Source organism: Pristiophorus japonicus, chromosome 1 (genome assembly GCF_044704955.1).
Source record: "Pristiophorus japonicus isolate sPriJap1 chromosome 1, sPriJap1.hap1, whole genome shotgun sequence".
NCBI classification, from domain to species: domain Eukaryota; kingdom Metazoa; phylum Chordata; class Chondrichthyes; family Pristiophoridae; genus Pristiophorus; species Pristiophorus japonicus.
In genome coordinates this window covers 28333871-28351312 of record NC_091977.1, presented here as the reverse complement: position 1 = coordinate 28351312, position 17442 = coordinate 28333871, and the positions used below count along the sequence as shown (strand labels likewise).

Genomic DNA, 17442 nt, shown 5'->3' with positions numbered 1-17442 from the left:
CCGTGTGGTGGCTGGTGTGCAATGGCCATCACACGTTAAAAGAAATCCACGCACAGGCATCTTCCACCCTTCAATATGTGAGTTCGGGATCTGGAATGTTGGGTCTTTCATTGAAACACCTGTGAATTCATCCCTTTTTAGTGTGGAAGTAAGTCATCCTTGATACGAGGGACCGCCTAAGAAGAGTCTACAACAGACCCAGACATGAAGCGAGGAAACCCTCGCTGGTGGAGAGCTTTGGGACCCACAGACCCAAAGTCACCTGTTTCTTCCAAGCATCGCTACGCTTACCACATCTCATGTCTCAAATTACTCACAAACTGTATCCCAAAATGTAATTCAGCCATCTAACTGGAAAATCCTGCAAATCCCCTGATAGGACAGTCGCACCAATGTTAGTGTCCTTGATCAGGCCAACATCCCCAGCATCGAAGCACTAACCACACTCAACCAGCTACGTTGGGCAGGCCACATTGTTCACATGCCTGACACAAGACTCCCAAAGCAAGCGCTCTACTCGAAACTCCGACACGGCAAGCGAGCCCCAGGTGGGCAGAGGAAACGTTTCAAGGACACCCTCCTTGATAAAAATGCACCGACACCTGGGAGTCCCTGGCCAAAGATCGCCCTAAGTGGAAGAAGAGCATCCAGGAGGGAGCTGAGCATCTCGAGTCTCGTCGCCAAGAACATGCAGTAAGCAAGCGCAGACAGCGGAAGGAGTGTGCGGCAAACCAGTCTCCCCACCACCCTTTCCTTCAACGACTGTCTGTCCCACCTATGACAGAGACTGTAATTCCCGTATTGGACTGTTCAGTCACCTAAGAACTCATTTTTAGAGTGCAAGCAAGTCTTCCTCGATTTCGAGGGACTGCCTATGATGATGAAATCATACCATTGGATACACTTACCGTAGCAGATTCCTTAATGTGTGCCATTTTCTTTTGTAAAGCACTTTGAGATGTGTTGAGGACATAGAAACATAGAAACATAGAAAATAGATGCAGGAGTAGGCCATTCAGCCCTTCGAGCCTGTACTGCCATTCAATGAGTTCATGGCTGAACATGCAACCTCAGTACCCCATTCCTGCTTTCTCGCCATACCCCTTGATCCCCCTAATAGTAAGGACTACATCTAACTCCTTTTTGAATATCTCCTGTTGAAGCCCGGCAAACTACATTTTATTGCTAATTATGTTCGCTACTTGCTGGTTTGTCTTGGGGATGAGGGTGGGGATGAGAATGAGGGGGGAAGGGGTTCTTTTGACGCAACCACTTTTGCTACCACTGAGAAAAGTCGGACAGAAAGGAATGGGCCTGCTACACAGTCTTGATTGTTCTCATTTATTGTAATACCCAAGGGGTGACCTTCACGCCTCGACAGTGGATAAAACCTAAATCAGAACATCAATTCGTATCAGCAATCTGAGATACATGGACATTCAGGGGAAGAACAACTTTTGATGTGGCTCCAAAGGCTCAGTGGTATAAGCCTGTGTGGCCCATAAGCACAAGGCATGCATCCTCCCGCAGTGTGCGGCCTCAATTTAAAATCTAGTAACGTTACAAAGACAGCATTCCATCATAGTAAGCCACTGCTGCCATTTCATCAACAGCATCTTTGATTTGGAATTTTGTGTCCTAACATTTCAATCACTGTACTCTGTCCATAACATGATTAGGCAGAGTCAACATGGTTTTATGAAAGGGAAATCATGTTTGACAAATTTATTAGAGTTTTTTGAGGATGTAACTAGCAGGGTAGATAAGGGGGAACCAGTGGATGTAATATATTTGGATTTCCAAAAGGCATTCGAATAAGGTGCCATATAAAAGATTATTACTCAAGATAAGGGCTCATGGGATTGGAGGTAATGTATTAGCATGGATAGAGGGTTGGTTAACAGACAGAAAACAGAGTAGGGATAAACGGGTTTTTTTCAGGTTGGCAGGCTGTAACTAGCGAGGTGCTGCAAGGGTCAGTGCTGGGGCCTCAGCTATTTACAATCTGTGCAATGTATCCTCGTTTGCCAACGATACAAAGCTAGGTGCGACAGTAAGCAGTGACGAGAACACAAAACGTCTGCAAAGGGATGTAGACCTTTGTGCAAGAAACACAAAAAGCTAGCATGCAGGTACAGCAAGCAATAAGGAAGGCAAATGGCATGCTGTCCTTTATTGCAAGGGGGGTGGAGTATAAGAGTGAAGAAGTCTTGCTCCAATTGTACAAGGCCTTGGCGAGACCACATCTGGAGTACTGTGCACAGTTTTGGTCTCCTTATCCAAGGAAGGATATACTTACCTTGGAGGCGTTGCAACGGAGGCTCACTGGATTGATTCTGTCTTATGATGATAGATTGTGTAGAATGGGCTTATACTCTCTGGAGTTTAGAAGAATGAGGGGTGATCTCATCGAAACATAGAAGATTCTGAAGGGGATTGACAGGGTAGATGCTGAGAGGTTGTTTCCCCCTGGCTGGTGTGTCTAGAACTAGGGGCCATTGTCTCAGGATAAGACTGAGATGAGGAGGAATTTCTTCACTCGAGGGCTGTGAATCTGTGGAGTCCTCTGCCTCAACATCCCCAGCATCGAAGCACTGACCACACTTGACCAGCTCCATTGGGCGGGCCACATTGTTTGCATGCCTGACACAAGACTCCCAAAACAAGCCCTCTACTCGGAACTCCTACACAGCAAGCGATCCCCAGGTGGGCAGAGGAAATGTTACAAGGACATCCTCAAAACCTCTTTGATTAAGTGCAAGATCCCCACCGAGACCTGGGAGCCCCTGGCCATAGACCGCCCTAAGTGGAGGAAGAGCATCCGGGAGGGCGCTGAGAACCTCAAGTCTCGTCATCGAGAGCATGCAGAGAACAAGCGCAGGCAACGGAAGGAGCGTGCGGCAAACCAGACTCCCCTCCCACCCTTTCCTTCAACCACTGTCTGCCCCACCTGTGACAGAGATTGTAATTCCTATATTGGACTGTACAGCCACCTGAGAACTCACCTTTAGAGTGGAAGCAAGTCTTCCTCGATTTCGAGGGACTGCCTATAATGATGATGATATGGACTTTCAAAAAGCATTTGAAAAAGCGCAACATAATAGACATTGGAAAATTGAAGGATTAAAGAGGCAGTGGCTGCATGGATACAAAATTGGCCAATGGGCAGAAAGCAGGGAGGACACTGACATTTATAAATCTCTGGTTAGGCCTCAGCTGGAGTATTGTGTCCAATTCTGGGCACCACACTTTAGGAAGGATGTCAAGGCCTTGGAGAAGGTGCAGAAGAGATTTATTAGAATGGCACCAGGGATGGGGGACTTCGGTTATGTGAAGAGACAGGAGAACTCTTTGGAGCAGGGGTTAAGGTTAAGAAAGGTTAAGAAGAGATCCAATAGAACCATTCAAAATGATGTAGAGTTTGGATAGAGTAGATGGGGAGAAACTGTTTCTACTGGAAGAAGGGTCAGTGAGCAGAGGACACAGATTTAAGATAATTAACAATTGAACCAGGTAGGAGATGAGGAGAATTTTTTTTTAACATAGTGAGTTGTTATGATCTGCAACGCACTGCCTGAAAGAATGGTGGAAGCAGTTTCAGTTGTAACTTTCAAATGGGAATTGGATAAATATTTGAAAAGGAAAATTTGCAAGGCATTGGGGAAAGTTCGACGAATTGGACACCTCTTTCAAAGAGCTGGTACAGGCACGATGGGCAGAATAGAAACATAGACATAGAAAATAGGTGCAGGAGTAGGCCATTCGGCCCTTCTAGCCTGCACCGCCATTCAATGAGTTCATGGCTGAACATTCAACTTCAGTACCCCATTCCTGCTTTCTCGCCATACCCCTTGATCCCCCTAGCAGTAAGGACCTCATCTAACTCCTTTTTGAATATATTTAGTGAATTGGCCTCAACAACTTTCTGTGGTAGAGAATTCCACAGGTTCACCACTCTCTGGGTGAAGAAGTTCCTCCGCATCTCGGTCCTAAATGGCTTACCCCTTATCCTTAGACTGTGACCCCTGGTTCTGGACTTCCCCAACATTGGGAACATTCTTCCTGCATCTAACCTGTCTAACCCCGTCAGAATTTTATATGTTTCTATGAGGTCCCCTCTCATTCTTCTGAACTCCAGTGAATACAAGCCCAGTTGATCCAGTCTTTCTTGATAGGTCAGTCCCGCCATCCCGGGAATCAGTCTGGTGAACCTTCGCTGCACTCCCTCAATAGCAAGAATGTCCTTCCTCAGGTTAGGAGACCAAAACTGTACACAATACTCCAGGTGTGGCCTCACCAATGCCCTGTACAACTGTAGCAACACCTCCCTGCCCCTGTACTCAAATCCCCTTGCTATGAAGACCAACATGCCATTTGCTTTCTTAACCGCCTGCTGCACCTGCATGCCAACCTTCAATGACTGATGTACCATGACACCCAGGTCTCTTTGCACCTCCCCTTTTCCTAATCTGTCACCATTCAGATAATAGTCTGTCTCTCTGTTTTTACCACCAAAGTGGATAACCTCACATTTATCCACATTATACTTCATCTGCCATGCATTTGCCCACTCACCCAACCTATCCAAGTCGCTCTGCAGCCTCACAGCATCCTCCTCGCAGCTCACACTGCCACCCAACTTAGTGTCATCCGCAAATTTGGAGATACTACATTTAATCCCCTCATCTAAATCATTAATGTACAGTGTAAACAGCTGGGGCCCCAGCACAGAACCTTGCGGTACCCCACTAGTCACTGCCTGCCATTCTGAAAAGTACCCATTTACTCCTACTCTTTGCTTCCTGTCTGACAACCAGTTCTCAATCCATGTCAGTACACTACCCCCAATCCCATGTGCTCTAACTTTGCACATCAATCTCTTGTGTGGGACCTTGTCGAACGCCTTCTGAAAGTCCAAATATACCACACCAACTGGTTCTCCCTTATCCACTCTACTGGAAACATCCTCAAAAAATTCCAGAAGATTTGTCAAGCATGATTTCCCTTTCAAAAATCCATGCTGACTTGGACCTATCATGTCACCTCTTTCCAAATGCACTGCTATGACATCCTTAATAATTGATTCCATCATTTTACCCACTACCGATGTCAGGCTGACCGGTCTATAATTCCCTGTTTTCTCTCTCCCTCCTTTTTTAAAAAGTGGGGTTACATTGGCTACCCTCCACTCCATAGGAACTGATCCAGAGTCAATGGAATGTTGGAAAATGACTGTCAACGCATCCACTATTTCCAAGGCCACCTCCTTAAGTACTCTGGGATGCAGTCCATCAGGCCCTGGGGATTTATCGGCCTTCAATCCCATCAATTTCCCCAACACAATTTCCCGGCTAATAAGGATTTCCCTCAGTTCCTCCTCCTTACTAGACCCCCCGACCCCTTTTATAACCGGAAGGTTGTTCGTGTCCTCCTTCGTGAATACCGAACCAAAGTACTTGTTCAATTGGTCCGCCATTTCTTTGTTCCCCGTTATGACTTCCCCTGATTCTGACTGCAGCGGACCTACATTTGTCTTTACTAACCTTTTTCTCTTTACATATCTATAGAAACTTTTGCAATCCGTCTTAATGTTCCCTGCAAGCTTCTTCTCATACTCCATTTTCCCTGCCCTAATCAAACCCTTTGTCCTCCTCTGCTGAGTTCTAAATTTCTCCCAGTCCCCAGGTTCGCTGCTATTTCTGGCCAATTTGTATGCCACTTCCTTGGCTTTAATACTATCCCTGATTTCCCTTGATAGCCACGGTTGAGCCACCTTCCCTTTTTTATTTCTATGCCAGACAGGAATGTACAATTGTTGTAGTTCATCCATGCGGTCTCTAAATGTCTGCCATTGCCCATCCACAGTCAACCCCTTAAGTATCATTCGCCAATCCATCTCAGCCAATTCACGCCTCATACCTTCAAAGTTAGCCTTCTTTAAGTTCTGGACCATGGTCTCTGAATTAACTGTTTCATTCTCCATCCTAATGCAGAATTCCACCATATTATGGTCACTCTTCCCCAAGGGGCCTCGCACAACGAGATTGCTAATTAATCCTTTCTCATTACATAACACCCAGTCTAAGATGGCCTCCCCCCTAGTTGGTTCCTCGACATATTGGTCTAAAAAACCATCCCTTATGCACTCCAGAAAATCCTCCTCCACCGTATTGCTTACAGTTTGGTTAGCCCAATCTATGCGCATATTAAAGTCACCCATTATAACTGCTGCACCTTTATTGCACGCACCCCTAATTTCCTGTTTGATGCCCTCCCCAACATCACTACTACTGTTTGGAGGTCTGTACACAACTCCCACTAACGTTTTTTGCCCTTTGGTGTTCTGCAGCTCTACCCATATAGATTCCACATCATCCAAGCTAATGTCCTTCCTAACTATTGCATTAATCTCCTCCTTAACCAGCAATGCTACCCCACCTCCTTTTCCTTTTATTCTATCCTTCCTGAATGTTGAATACCCCTGGATGTTGAGTTCCCAGCCCTGCTCATCCTGGAGCCACGTCTCCGTAATCCCAATCACATCATATTTGTTAACATCTATTTGCACAGTTAATTCATCCACCTTATTGCGGATACTCCTTGCATTAAGACACAAAGCCTTCAGGCTTGTTTTTTTAACACCCTCTGTCCTTTTAGAATTTTGCTGTACAATGGCCTCCTTCTGTGCTGTATGATTCTAAGATTCAATGAAATGAACAGGTAGAGAATGGTAGTATAGTGGTAATGTTACTGGACTAATAATCCTAAGGCCTGGACTAATGATCTAGAGACAGGAGTTCAAATCCCATCATGGCAGCTGGGGAATTTAAATTCAGTTAATTAAATAAAAGGCCTTTATGACCATGAAACTATTGGTTATCATAAAAATCCACCTGTTTTATTAATGTTCATACTTGGTCTGACCTATACGTGACTCCAGACTCATAGCAATGTGGTGAGCTCTTAACTGCCCCTTGAAATGGCCTCTCAAGCCACTTAAGGGCAACTGGGGATGAGCAATAAATGCCGGCCTTGCCAGCGATGCCCATAGCCCAGAAAAAAAATGTTTTAATCGTGCATGGCATATAATGGGCAGCTAACTTGATAGTGCCCATTTTACACGATCGAGAAAAATTAAAGTTACCAGCCTGGTGTCTGGGCCAACACTCCACACTCAGATAGTGGGTAAGGTCAGAGAGGAGCCATGAGGCTAAGACTTGCATTTATATAGCCCCTTTTACGATCAAAGCGCTGTACAGCCAGTGAAGTACTTTTGAAGTGTAGTCACTGTTGCAATGTGGGCTAGTGTTAGAGATTTGAGTTTTGAGGAAAGATTGGAGAACCTTGAACTTGTTGAAAGGAGGCGTCAGGCAGGTGACCTTCTGGAGGAAATGTAAAATATGTCAATTGGAGTGGAGTATGTCGCCACTTCTCACCGGCTGTTCTGATTAGCATGGAGTTCATTTTCACCAATGAATAGGATTAATTTTCTGCTTTGCCACCTGAACGGTAGCCTGGAAGAGCAAATCACCCATCTGGTGTAGAGCCTTCTGTTGCAAAATTGCTCCTCTGCCCTTGCTTTGCTGGTGTGTGTGTGTGTGCGCGCTGCTGCAGCCGCTGTCTCTCGCGGCCGCCGCTGACGTTGGGAACGGGGGCAGGCACTGGGTTCCAGGCCGGAACACAGCCCAGAGAGCGCGCTCCGGAACCCCAGAGCTAGACAATCTCCTCCTCGAGGCCACCTGCAGCCACTCCCAGTGCAGCATTCATCCCTCCGCGATTACAGTCCGGCGCAAGTAGATGCATGTTGGTAATGTCCATCTTTTGTGTACTTAACTGCCTTGTTCCTGTCTGTAGCTGATTGTTTTTATTCATATGACTTGGACAGGTTAGGTGAATGGGAAAATGCATGGCAGATGCAGTATAATGTGGATAAATGTGAGGTTATCCACTTTGGGGGCAAAAACACGAAGGCAGAATATTATCTGAATGGCGGCAGATTAGGAAAACGGGAGGTGCAACGAGACCTGGGTTTCATGGTTCATCAGTCATTGAAAGTTGGCATGCAGGTACAGCCGGCGGTGAAGAAGGCAAATGATATGTTGGAGCAGGGAGGTCTTATTGCAGTTGTACAGGGCCTTGGTGAGGCCTCACCTGGAATATTGTGTTCAGTTTTGGTCTCCTAATCTGAGGAAGGAAGTTCTTGTTATTGAGGGAGTGCAGCGAAGGTTCACCAGACTGATTCCCGGGATGGCGGGACTGACATATGAGGAGAGACTGGATCAATTGGGCCTTTATACACTGGAGTTTAGAAGGATGAGAGGGGATCTCATAGAAACTTATAAGATTCTGACGGGACTGGACAGGTTAGATGCAGGAAGAATGTCCCCGATGTTGGGGAAGTCCAGAACCAGGGGACACAGTCTTTGGATAAGGGGTAAGCCATTTAGGACTGAGATGAGGAGGAACTTCTTCACTCAGAGAGTTGTTAACCTGTGGAATTCCCTACCACAGAGAGTTGTTGATGCCAGTTCATTGGATTTATTCAAGAGGGAGTTAGATATGGCCCTTGTGGCTAAAGGGATCAAGGGGTATGGAGAGAAAGCAGGAACGGGGTACTGAAGGAATGATCAGCCATGATCTTATTGAATGGTGGTGCAGGCTCGAAGGGCCGGATGGCCTACTCCTGCACCTATTTTCTATGTTTCTATGTTTCATTAAAGTTTTAACTTTAAAGTGTAAACTCGCCCAAATGGAAAATTTGTTTACCCGGAATTGCCGAATCCCCGAGTGATCCGGATAAATGAGAGTTTCCTGTATTACATTTTGATAGGAAGAATAGGGAAGTTAATTATTACTGAGAGGGTGCAAGTCTGGTTGGGGTAGAGGAACAAAGGGATCTCGGAGTACAAATACACAAATCACTAAAAGGTGTGACTCAAGTTAGCAAGGCCATAAAAAAAAGCAAACTAAGCACGTGGGCCTGTATTCACTGGAGTTTAGAAGGATGATGAGAGGGGATCTCATAGAAACATAAAATTCTGACGGGATTGGACAGGTTAGATGCAGGAAGAATGTTCCCGATGTTGGGGAAGTCCAGAACCAGGGGACACAGCCTTTGGATAAGGGGTAAGCCATTTAGGACTGAGATGAGGAGGAACTTCTTCACTCAGAGAGTTGTTAACCTATGGAATTCCCTACCGCAGAGAGTTGTTGATGCCAGTTCATTGGATTTATTCAAGAGGGAGTTAGATATGGCCCTTGTGGCTAAAGGGATCAAGGGGTATGGAGAGAAAGCAGGAACGGGGTACTGAAGGAATGATCAGCCATGATCTTATTGAATGGTGGTGCAGGCTCGAAGGGCCGGATGGCCTACTCCCACACCTATTTTCTATGTTTATATTTCTAGAGGTATAGAATTGATAAGTAGGAAAGTTATACTAAGCCTGTAACGAACCTTGGTTAGAACATTTAGAGAACTGCGTACAGTTCTGGTCGTCGTATTATAAAGAGATATTAAGGCACTGGAGAGGGTTCACAGAAGAATACAAGGATGATACCAGACATGTGAGGGTGTACAACTCAGGAAAGGATGAACAGGCTGGATTTCTTTATCCTTGAAAAAGGAAGGCTGAGGAGTGACTGAATAGAGGTCTTTAAAATTATGAAGGGTTTCGATAGAGTGGATACTGAGAGAATGTTTCCACTTGTGGGGAAGAGCACAACTATCAATGTAAGATAGTCACCAACAAATCCAATACGGATTTCAGAAGAAACTTCTTAACCCAGAGAGCAGTGAGAATGTGGAACTCGCTACCGCACGGAGTGGTTGAAGCAAATAAGAACATAAGAACATAAGAAATAGGAGCAGAGTATGTCATATGGCCCCTCAAGCCTGCTCCGCCATTTGATATGATCTTGGCTGATCCAATCATGGACTCGGGTTCACTTTCCTGCCCGTTTCCCATAACCCCTTATTCCCTTATCGGTTAAGAAACTGTCTACCTCTGTCTTAAGTTTATTCAATGTCCCAGCTTCCACAGCTCTCTGAGGCAGCGAATTCCAAAGATTTACAACCCTCTGAGAAAAGAAATTTCTCCACATCTCAGTTTTAAATGGGCGACCCCTTATTCTAAGATTATGCCCTCTAGTTATAGTCTCTCCCATCAGTGGAAACATTCTCTCTGCATCCACCTTGTCAAGCCCCCTCATAATTTTAATACGTTTCGATAAGATCGCCTCTCATTCTTCTGAATTCCAATGAGTAGAGGCCAACCTACTCAACCTTTCCTCATAAGTCAACCCCCTCATCTCTGGAATCAACTTAGTGAACCTTCTCTGAACTGCCTCCAAAGCAAGTATATCCTTTCGTAAATATGGAAACCAAAACTGCACACAGTATTCCAGGTGTGGCCTCACCAATACCCTGTATAACTGTAGCAAGACTTCCCTGCTTTTATACTCCATCCCCTTTGCAATAAAGACCAAGATTCCATTGACCTTCCTGATCACTTGCTGTATCTGCATACTAAACTTTTGTGTTTCATGCACAAATACCCCAGGTCCCACTGTACGGCAGCACTTTGCAATCGTTCTCCATTTAAATAATAACTTGCTCTTTGATTTTCCTGTCAAAGTGCATGACCTCACACTTTCCAACATAATACTCCATCTGCCAAATTTTTGCCCACTCACTTAGCCTGTCTATGTCCTTTTGCAGATGTTTTGTGTCCTCCTCACACATTGCTTTTTCTCCAATTTTTGTATCGTCAGCAAACTTGGCTATGTTACACTCGGTCCTTTCTTCCAAGTCGTTAATATAGATTGTAAATAGTTGGGGTCCCAGCACTGATCCCTGCGGCACCCCACTACTTACTGATTGCCAACCCGAGAATGAACCATTTATCCCGACTCTCTGTTTTCTGTTCGATAGCCAATCCTCTATCCATGCTAATATATTACCCCTAACTCCGTGAACTTTTATCTTGTGTAGTAACCTTTTATGTGGCACCTTGTCAAATGCCTTCTGGAAGTCCAAAAACACCATATCCACTGGTTCCCCTTTATCCACCCTCTTTGTTACATCCTCAAAAAATTCCAGCAAATTTATCAAACATGACTTTCCCTTCATAAATCCATGCTGACTCTGCCTGACCGAATTATGCTTTTTCAAATGTCCTGCTACTGCTTCTTTAATAATGGACTCCAACATTTTCCCAACCACAGATGTTAGGCTAACTAGTCTATATTTTCCTGCTTTTTGTCTGCCTCCTTTTTTAAATAGGGGCATTACATTTGCAGTTTTCCAATCTGCTGGGATCTCCCCAGAATCCAGGGAATTTTGGTAAATTACAACCAATGCATCCACTATCCCTGCCACTACTTCTCTTAAGACCCTAGGATGCAAGCCATCAGGCCCAGGGGATTTATCTGCCTTTAGTCTTACTGTGTACCACCTCCTTAGTGATTGTGATTGTGTTAAGTTCCTCCCCCCCCATAGCCCCTTGACTATCCATTGTAGTATAGATGCATTTAAGAGAAGGCTAGACAAGCATATCAGGGAGAAGGGAATAGAGAGTTCTGTGGATAGAGTTAGAAGAGGAACGACGGGAGGAAGCTCGAGTGGAGCATATATGCCGGCATGGACTGTTTGGGCCGAATGGCCTGTGTCTGTGCCATATATCCTATGTAATCCTATGTAAGAGGCGATATTCTTAAAAGTTCTGCAAAGCTACTCTGCTGAAAAATGGGATATGATCCACAAATGGAACAAATCAAATAAGAAATTGCAAGGAAAATACAGCTATAAATAGTATGTGCAATCGCAGTCTTTCATAAATTTCCATCTAACATAAGCCCTATGTCTTGGTTTAGTGACAGTCATGCTGATGCTGCACAGACCCATATAAAATCCACTCCATAAAATGCATAAGTCATAAGAACATAAGTAATAGGAGCAGGAGTAGACCATTTGGCCCCTCGAGCCTGCTCCGCCATTCAATAAGATCATGGCTGATCTGATCATGGACTCAGCTCCACTTCACTGCCCACTCCCCATATCCCTTTACTCCCTTATCGCTCGAAAATCTGTCTATCTCCGCCTTAAATATATTCAATGATCCAGCCTCGACAGTGTCTGGGGTTGAGAATTCCATAGATTTATAATCCTCTGAGAGAAGAAATTTCTCCTCATCTCAGTTTTATACTAAGACTTAGGGCCCAACATTGCCCAAGCCATTTTTTCGGCGCACTGACCTGAAGCACGTCGGCTTTGCGTGCTGGAAAGGGCGCCAAAAAAAAGGGACCCCATCCTGGCCGCTCTTCGGAGTCCCCGGAGTCGTGGCATAGCGTGGAGATTGAAGGGAGGGGGGCGGAGTAACAGGCTATCTCAGAAGCATTGCCAGCACCTGCGCGCATGCTCAGTGAGAACTGCGCGCATGCTCCTGCCCTCCCAATGCATCCTGTGGGGTGTGAGCAGGACCCGATGCTCGCAGCCCCTATCCCCGGCTGAAGGGATACCCGATCTCGCCACACCCTATCCCCGGCTGAGTGGCCTCCCGCACCGGCCAACCAGCTTGCCCGCTGAGTTCCCGGGCGAGGGAGGACTTCGGTTCTATTTTTTATTTAGTGGCTGTGCTTGAGACTTTTGATTGCGGGGGAGGTGGGCAGAGGAGGAGATTTTTTTTGGGGGGGAGGAGGAGATTTTTGGGGGGGTGCGGGGGAGGAGAGAAAGAGTGTATTGGGGAGGGGGAGAGAAAGAGTATATTGGGGAGGGGGAGAGAAAGAGTGTATTGGGGGGGTGGAGGAGAGTTTTGCAGGGCGGAGGATAGTTTTTGGGGGGAGGCGGATGGAGAAGAGAAAGAGTGTATGAGGGGGATTGGAGGAGAATTTTGCGGGAGGGAGAAAGAGTGTTTTGGTGGGGGGGAGAGAAAGAGTGTTTTGTATACCAGCATCTCTCTCTCTCTCTGGCTACTACCCCCCACCGCCCCCTCCCCCCCCCGCCCCCCGTGACATTGCGGAGAGCAGCTCGAATTTCTCCGATAGGTTTTACTTCATTTTCATTAGTAATTTAATTGTTTGAGCTTTTCCTTGCAATGTTTGGTGCTTGGTTGTTGAGGTCCTCTCCAGTTCCCTACCCTCCCCTAATGTCTGCCGAATGTGCGCTGCTTTTTCTGCACTGCCCGCAAGGTTTTTCAGAGCTGGCCACATATGCTGACCTAAGTTGATTTGGATTAAGTTTTAGCTGGCCAAAGTGGCATAAATGTCCAAAATTGGCGTTAAGTGTCTGGGAACGCCTCCTTTTGAGAAAAAAACTGACCTAAAATCGTACCTAACTGATTTACTCTGGAGCAAATCTTTGGGGGAAAATGGCATTTTTTTAACTTACGCCAGATAAAACAACTTTGTCCCAAAAAATTAATGCAAGTCATGGCCAATGTTGGGCCCTATGTCCCCTAGTTTTAGTTCCCCCTATGAGTGAAAATATCCTCTCTGCATCCACATTGTCGAGCCCCCTCATTAGTTTGTAAGTTTCAATAAGATCACCTCTCATTCATCTGAACTCCAATGTGTATAGGCCCAACCTACTCAATCTATCTTCATAAGTCAACCCCCTCACCTCTGAAATCAACCTAGTGAACCTTCTCTGAACAGCCTCCAATGCAAATATATCCTTCCTTAAATATGGAGACCAAAACTGTACGCAGTACTCCAAGTGTGGCCTCACCAATACCCTGTACAGTTGTCGCAGGACTTCTCAGCTTTTATACTCTATCCCCCTTGCAATAAAAGCCAACATTCCATTTGCCTTCCTGATCACTTGCTGTACCTGCATACTAACTTTTTCTGTTTCATACACAAGGACCCCCAGGTCCCTCTGTACTACAGCACTTTCCAATTTTTCTCCATTTAAATAATAATTTGCTTTTCTATTATTTCTGCCAAAGCGGATAACCTCACATTTTCCCACATTATACTCCATCTGCCAAATTTTCGCCCACTGACTTAGCCTGTCTATATCCCTTTGCAGATTTTTGATGTCCTCCTCACAAGTCGATTAGCAGCATGCCTTGACAATGCAGGTGATGTCAGTGCAAATATTGAACCATGCTTTTCTAAACACTTATTTTTCAAACACTACATGAAGCATAAATGATGCAGCCCCTACAAATTTTCATAAAATTGGCAAGTGTTTTACAAACTTGAATTCCTTATTTGAGTCCACTCACCTGCATACACAAAGGTCGGGCATGAGCGGGTCTGCCTCGGCAGCTTCATAATGGTTTTCCCACATTGCCACAGTGATGACACATCAAAACTATGCAATTGACTGTGAAGCACTTTGGGACATCCTGAGGATGTGACGGGTGCAATATAAATGCTCTTTCCTTGTTGTGTTGACATGAATGATCCTCGAACTCATTCTGTGCTCTGATAAGGATTTGTTTTAAGAGTTGCGGATTCTTCAACCAAAAATCAGTAAGTGTTCAAGAAGCTTCTACACTAAAGGTGCTATATGTTTTGGGAAAAAATTGTCTTTTGCAGTTCATTCTGCATCATCTTCCTTCAACGTATTGTGTAAAGGTTTGGTCTTCATCTTTCAGGTGGTTATGTGTGATATCAATCATGCACAAGGTGCGGCTACTAAAACCGAGTTTGATCAGAGATATGGGCCTGGCCAATCAGCATTCATCGCCTGTGATGTCACATCACTGTCCCAGTTGAAAGGTCAGTAAAAGATATTTTGCAATTGATACACTTAAAGGTACAAGGTTCACTGAACCCTCTGAAAATAAACTCCTCTTCCAACATTTATACATAATTTGAATGCATTAACAACTAGTCAATCAAATGCTAAAAAACAGTTAAAGCTACATGAAGATTGGAGCCGCCAACATTTGCAAAGTGCCAGCACAGCGTTGTGATTGAGAGGAACACAGGTTTGAGAGTTGGGTGTGGAGCTAGAACTATACAGCACAGAAGGAGGCCATTTGGCCCATCGTGCCTGTGCCAGCTCTTTGAAAGAGCTATCCAATTAATCCCACTCCCCTGTTCTTTCCCCATAGCCCTGCAAATTTCCTCAAGTATTTATTCAATTCCCTTTTGAAAGCTACTATTGAATCTGCTTCCTTCACCCTTTCAGCCAGTGTATTCCAGCTCATAACAACTGGAATGTTATGATCTACCTTAAAAAATAAATTGTCCTCATCTCCCACCTGGTTCTATTGCCAATTATCTTAAATTATAATAAAGTTATGATGAACATTTATAAAACACTGGTTCGGCCTCAACTGGAGTATTGTGTCCAATTCTGGGCACCGCACTTTAGGAAGGATGTGAAGGCCTTCAAGAGGGTGCAGGAAAGATTTACCAGAATGATTCCAGGGATGAGGGACTTCAGTTGCGTGGATAGACTGGAGAAGCTGGGATTGTTCTCCTTGGAGCAGAGAAGGTTGAAAAGAGATTTGATTGAGGTGTTCAAAATTATGAGGGACAGAGTAGATAGAGAGAAACTGTTCCCATTGGCGGAAGAGTCGAGAACCGGAGGTCACAGATTTAAGGTGATTGGCAAAAGAACCAACGGCAACATGAGGAAAAACGTTTTTATGCGGTGAGTGGTTAGGGTCTGGCGTGCACTGCCTGAGAGGGTGGTGGAGGCGGACTATGATTCTAGGATCTGTGTCATCTGATTACTGACCCCCCCTGCTAGTGGAAACAGTTTCTTCTCATATACTCTATCAAAACCTGACATAATTTTGAATGGTTCTATTAAATCTCCTCTTAACCTTCTCTGCCCTAAGGAGAACAACCCCAGCTTCTCCAGTCTATCCACGTAACTGAAGTCCCTTATCCGTGGAACCATTCTTGTAAATCTCATCTGCACCCTTTCCACAAGGCCCTGAGAGCCTTCCTAAAGTGTGGTGCCCAGAATTGGACACAATTCTCCAGTGCCCTCGGTTTGCAGCACTCCCGAATTTCAGCATGTAATTAAACGGGTTGAATTTGCATAAGATTAGTTGTTACTGAACAAACAAAAAAATCACCTTTTGTTGCACTGCATGACACGCTGAGCTTTTCTGCTTAAGCCGCAAACCATTAACGTTTCCTGTACTGCAATAGAAAAGTACTTATTACAGTACTAAAGGCGGTAATTGAGGGAAACCTTTGGCCTCTGACTGTTAACAGAATGCACACATATTTTTCCTGTTCTCAGTCGGCGTCTAAAATGTGGCCTTCAGCTCTCACACAGCAGGCCAGCCAGTGAAGCAGCTGTGGACTGCAATTAGGAGGCACTTAAATGCTGAGTGTCAGCTTCTGAACCCCAAAGGCTATGGGTTCAAGTCCCACGCCAGCAACTTGAGCACAAAGTCTCGGCTGACACTCCAGTGCTGTGCTGAAGGAGTGCTGCACAGTCGGAGGTGTCGTCTCTCAGAGGAGATGTTAAACTGGCCCTGAGAGAGTGCCCTCTCGTGGATGTAAAAGATTGCAAGGTGCTATTAAAAAAAAACAGGTGTGTTCTACCTGGTGACCTGGCCAATATTTATTACTCAACCAACAACAAAAACAATTTGCATTTATGTAGCACTGTTAATGTAGTAAAATGTGCTAAGGCGCTTCACGGGAGCGTTAACAACATTTTTTTGACACTGAGACTTATCAGGGGATATTAGGGCAAGTGACCAAAAGCTTGGTCAAAGAGGTAGGTTTTAAGGAGCGTCTTAAAGGAGGAGAGAGAGGTAGAGAGACGGACAGGTTTAGGCAGGGAATGCCAGAGCTTAGGGCCAAGGCAGCTGAAGGAACGGCTGCTGATGATGGAGCAGTGATAATCAGCGATGTGCAGGAGGCCAGAATTTGAGGAGCGCAGACATCGCAGGGGTTGTAGTTTGGAGGAGATTACAGAGATAGGGAGGGGTGAGGCCATGGAGGGATTTGAATACAAGCATGAAAATTTTAAAATAGAGGCGTTGCTTAACCAGGAGATAATGTGGATGGTTTGAGCAGGCACCATGGTGATGGTTGAGTGGGACTTGGTGCGAGTTAGCACAAGAGCAGCAGAGTTTTGGATGAGTTTAAGTTAATGGAGGGTGAAAGACAAGAGTCCGACCAGGAGTGCATTGGAATAGTCAAGTCTCGATGATCTGATCATTTGGGAGCACAAATTAGCTAATGGGTTTTCCTACATTATAACAGTGACCGCACTTCAAAAGTACTTCATTGTCTGTAAAGCGCTTTGAGACGTCCTGAAGTCTTCTTTTTTTATCTCTTTTGAAACGATGCTGAGAAGACCGTGTCATATGTCAACTGAGCAAAATGGCTGAAAAATGGCGCGCTGCACAGTGAAGACAGTCAGGTTCATTGCCGAAACGCTGAAAGCCCTACAGCAAAGGCTCCAGTCCCACACTACCGCCCCAATTTTAATTCCTTCTGCTTGGCGGAAACCGGGCA

The 17442-nt window shown here is 45.2% G+C and overlaps 1 protein-coding gene across 1 annotated transcript in view; it reads left to right on the top strand.

Moving 5' to 3' along the window:
• LOC139262948 (15-hydroxyprostaglandin dehydrogenase [NAD(+)]-like) overlaps nt 1-17442 on the top strand; it is a 168460-nt gene that overhangs the window by 37246 nt on the left and 113772 nt on the right. Inside the window, exon 2 of the mRNA XM_070878303.1 lies at nt 14601-14724. Within this exon, the coding sequence (XP_070734404.1) occupies nt 14601-14724 (124 nt within the window). The remainder of the gene's footprint in view (nt 1-14600; nt 14725-17442) is intronic.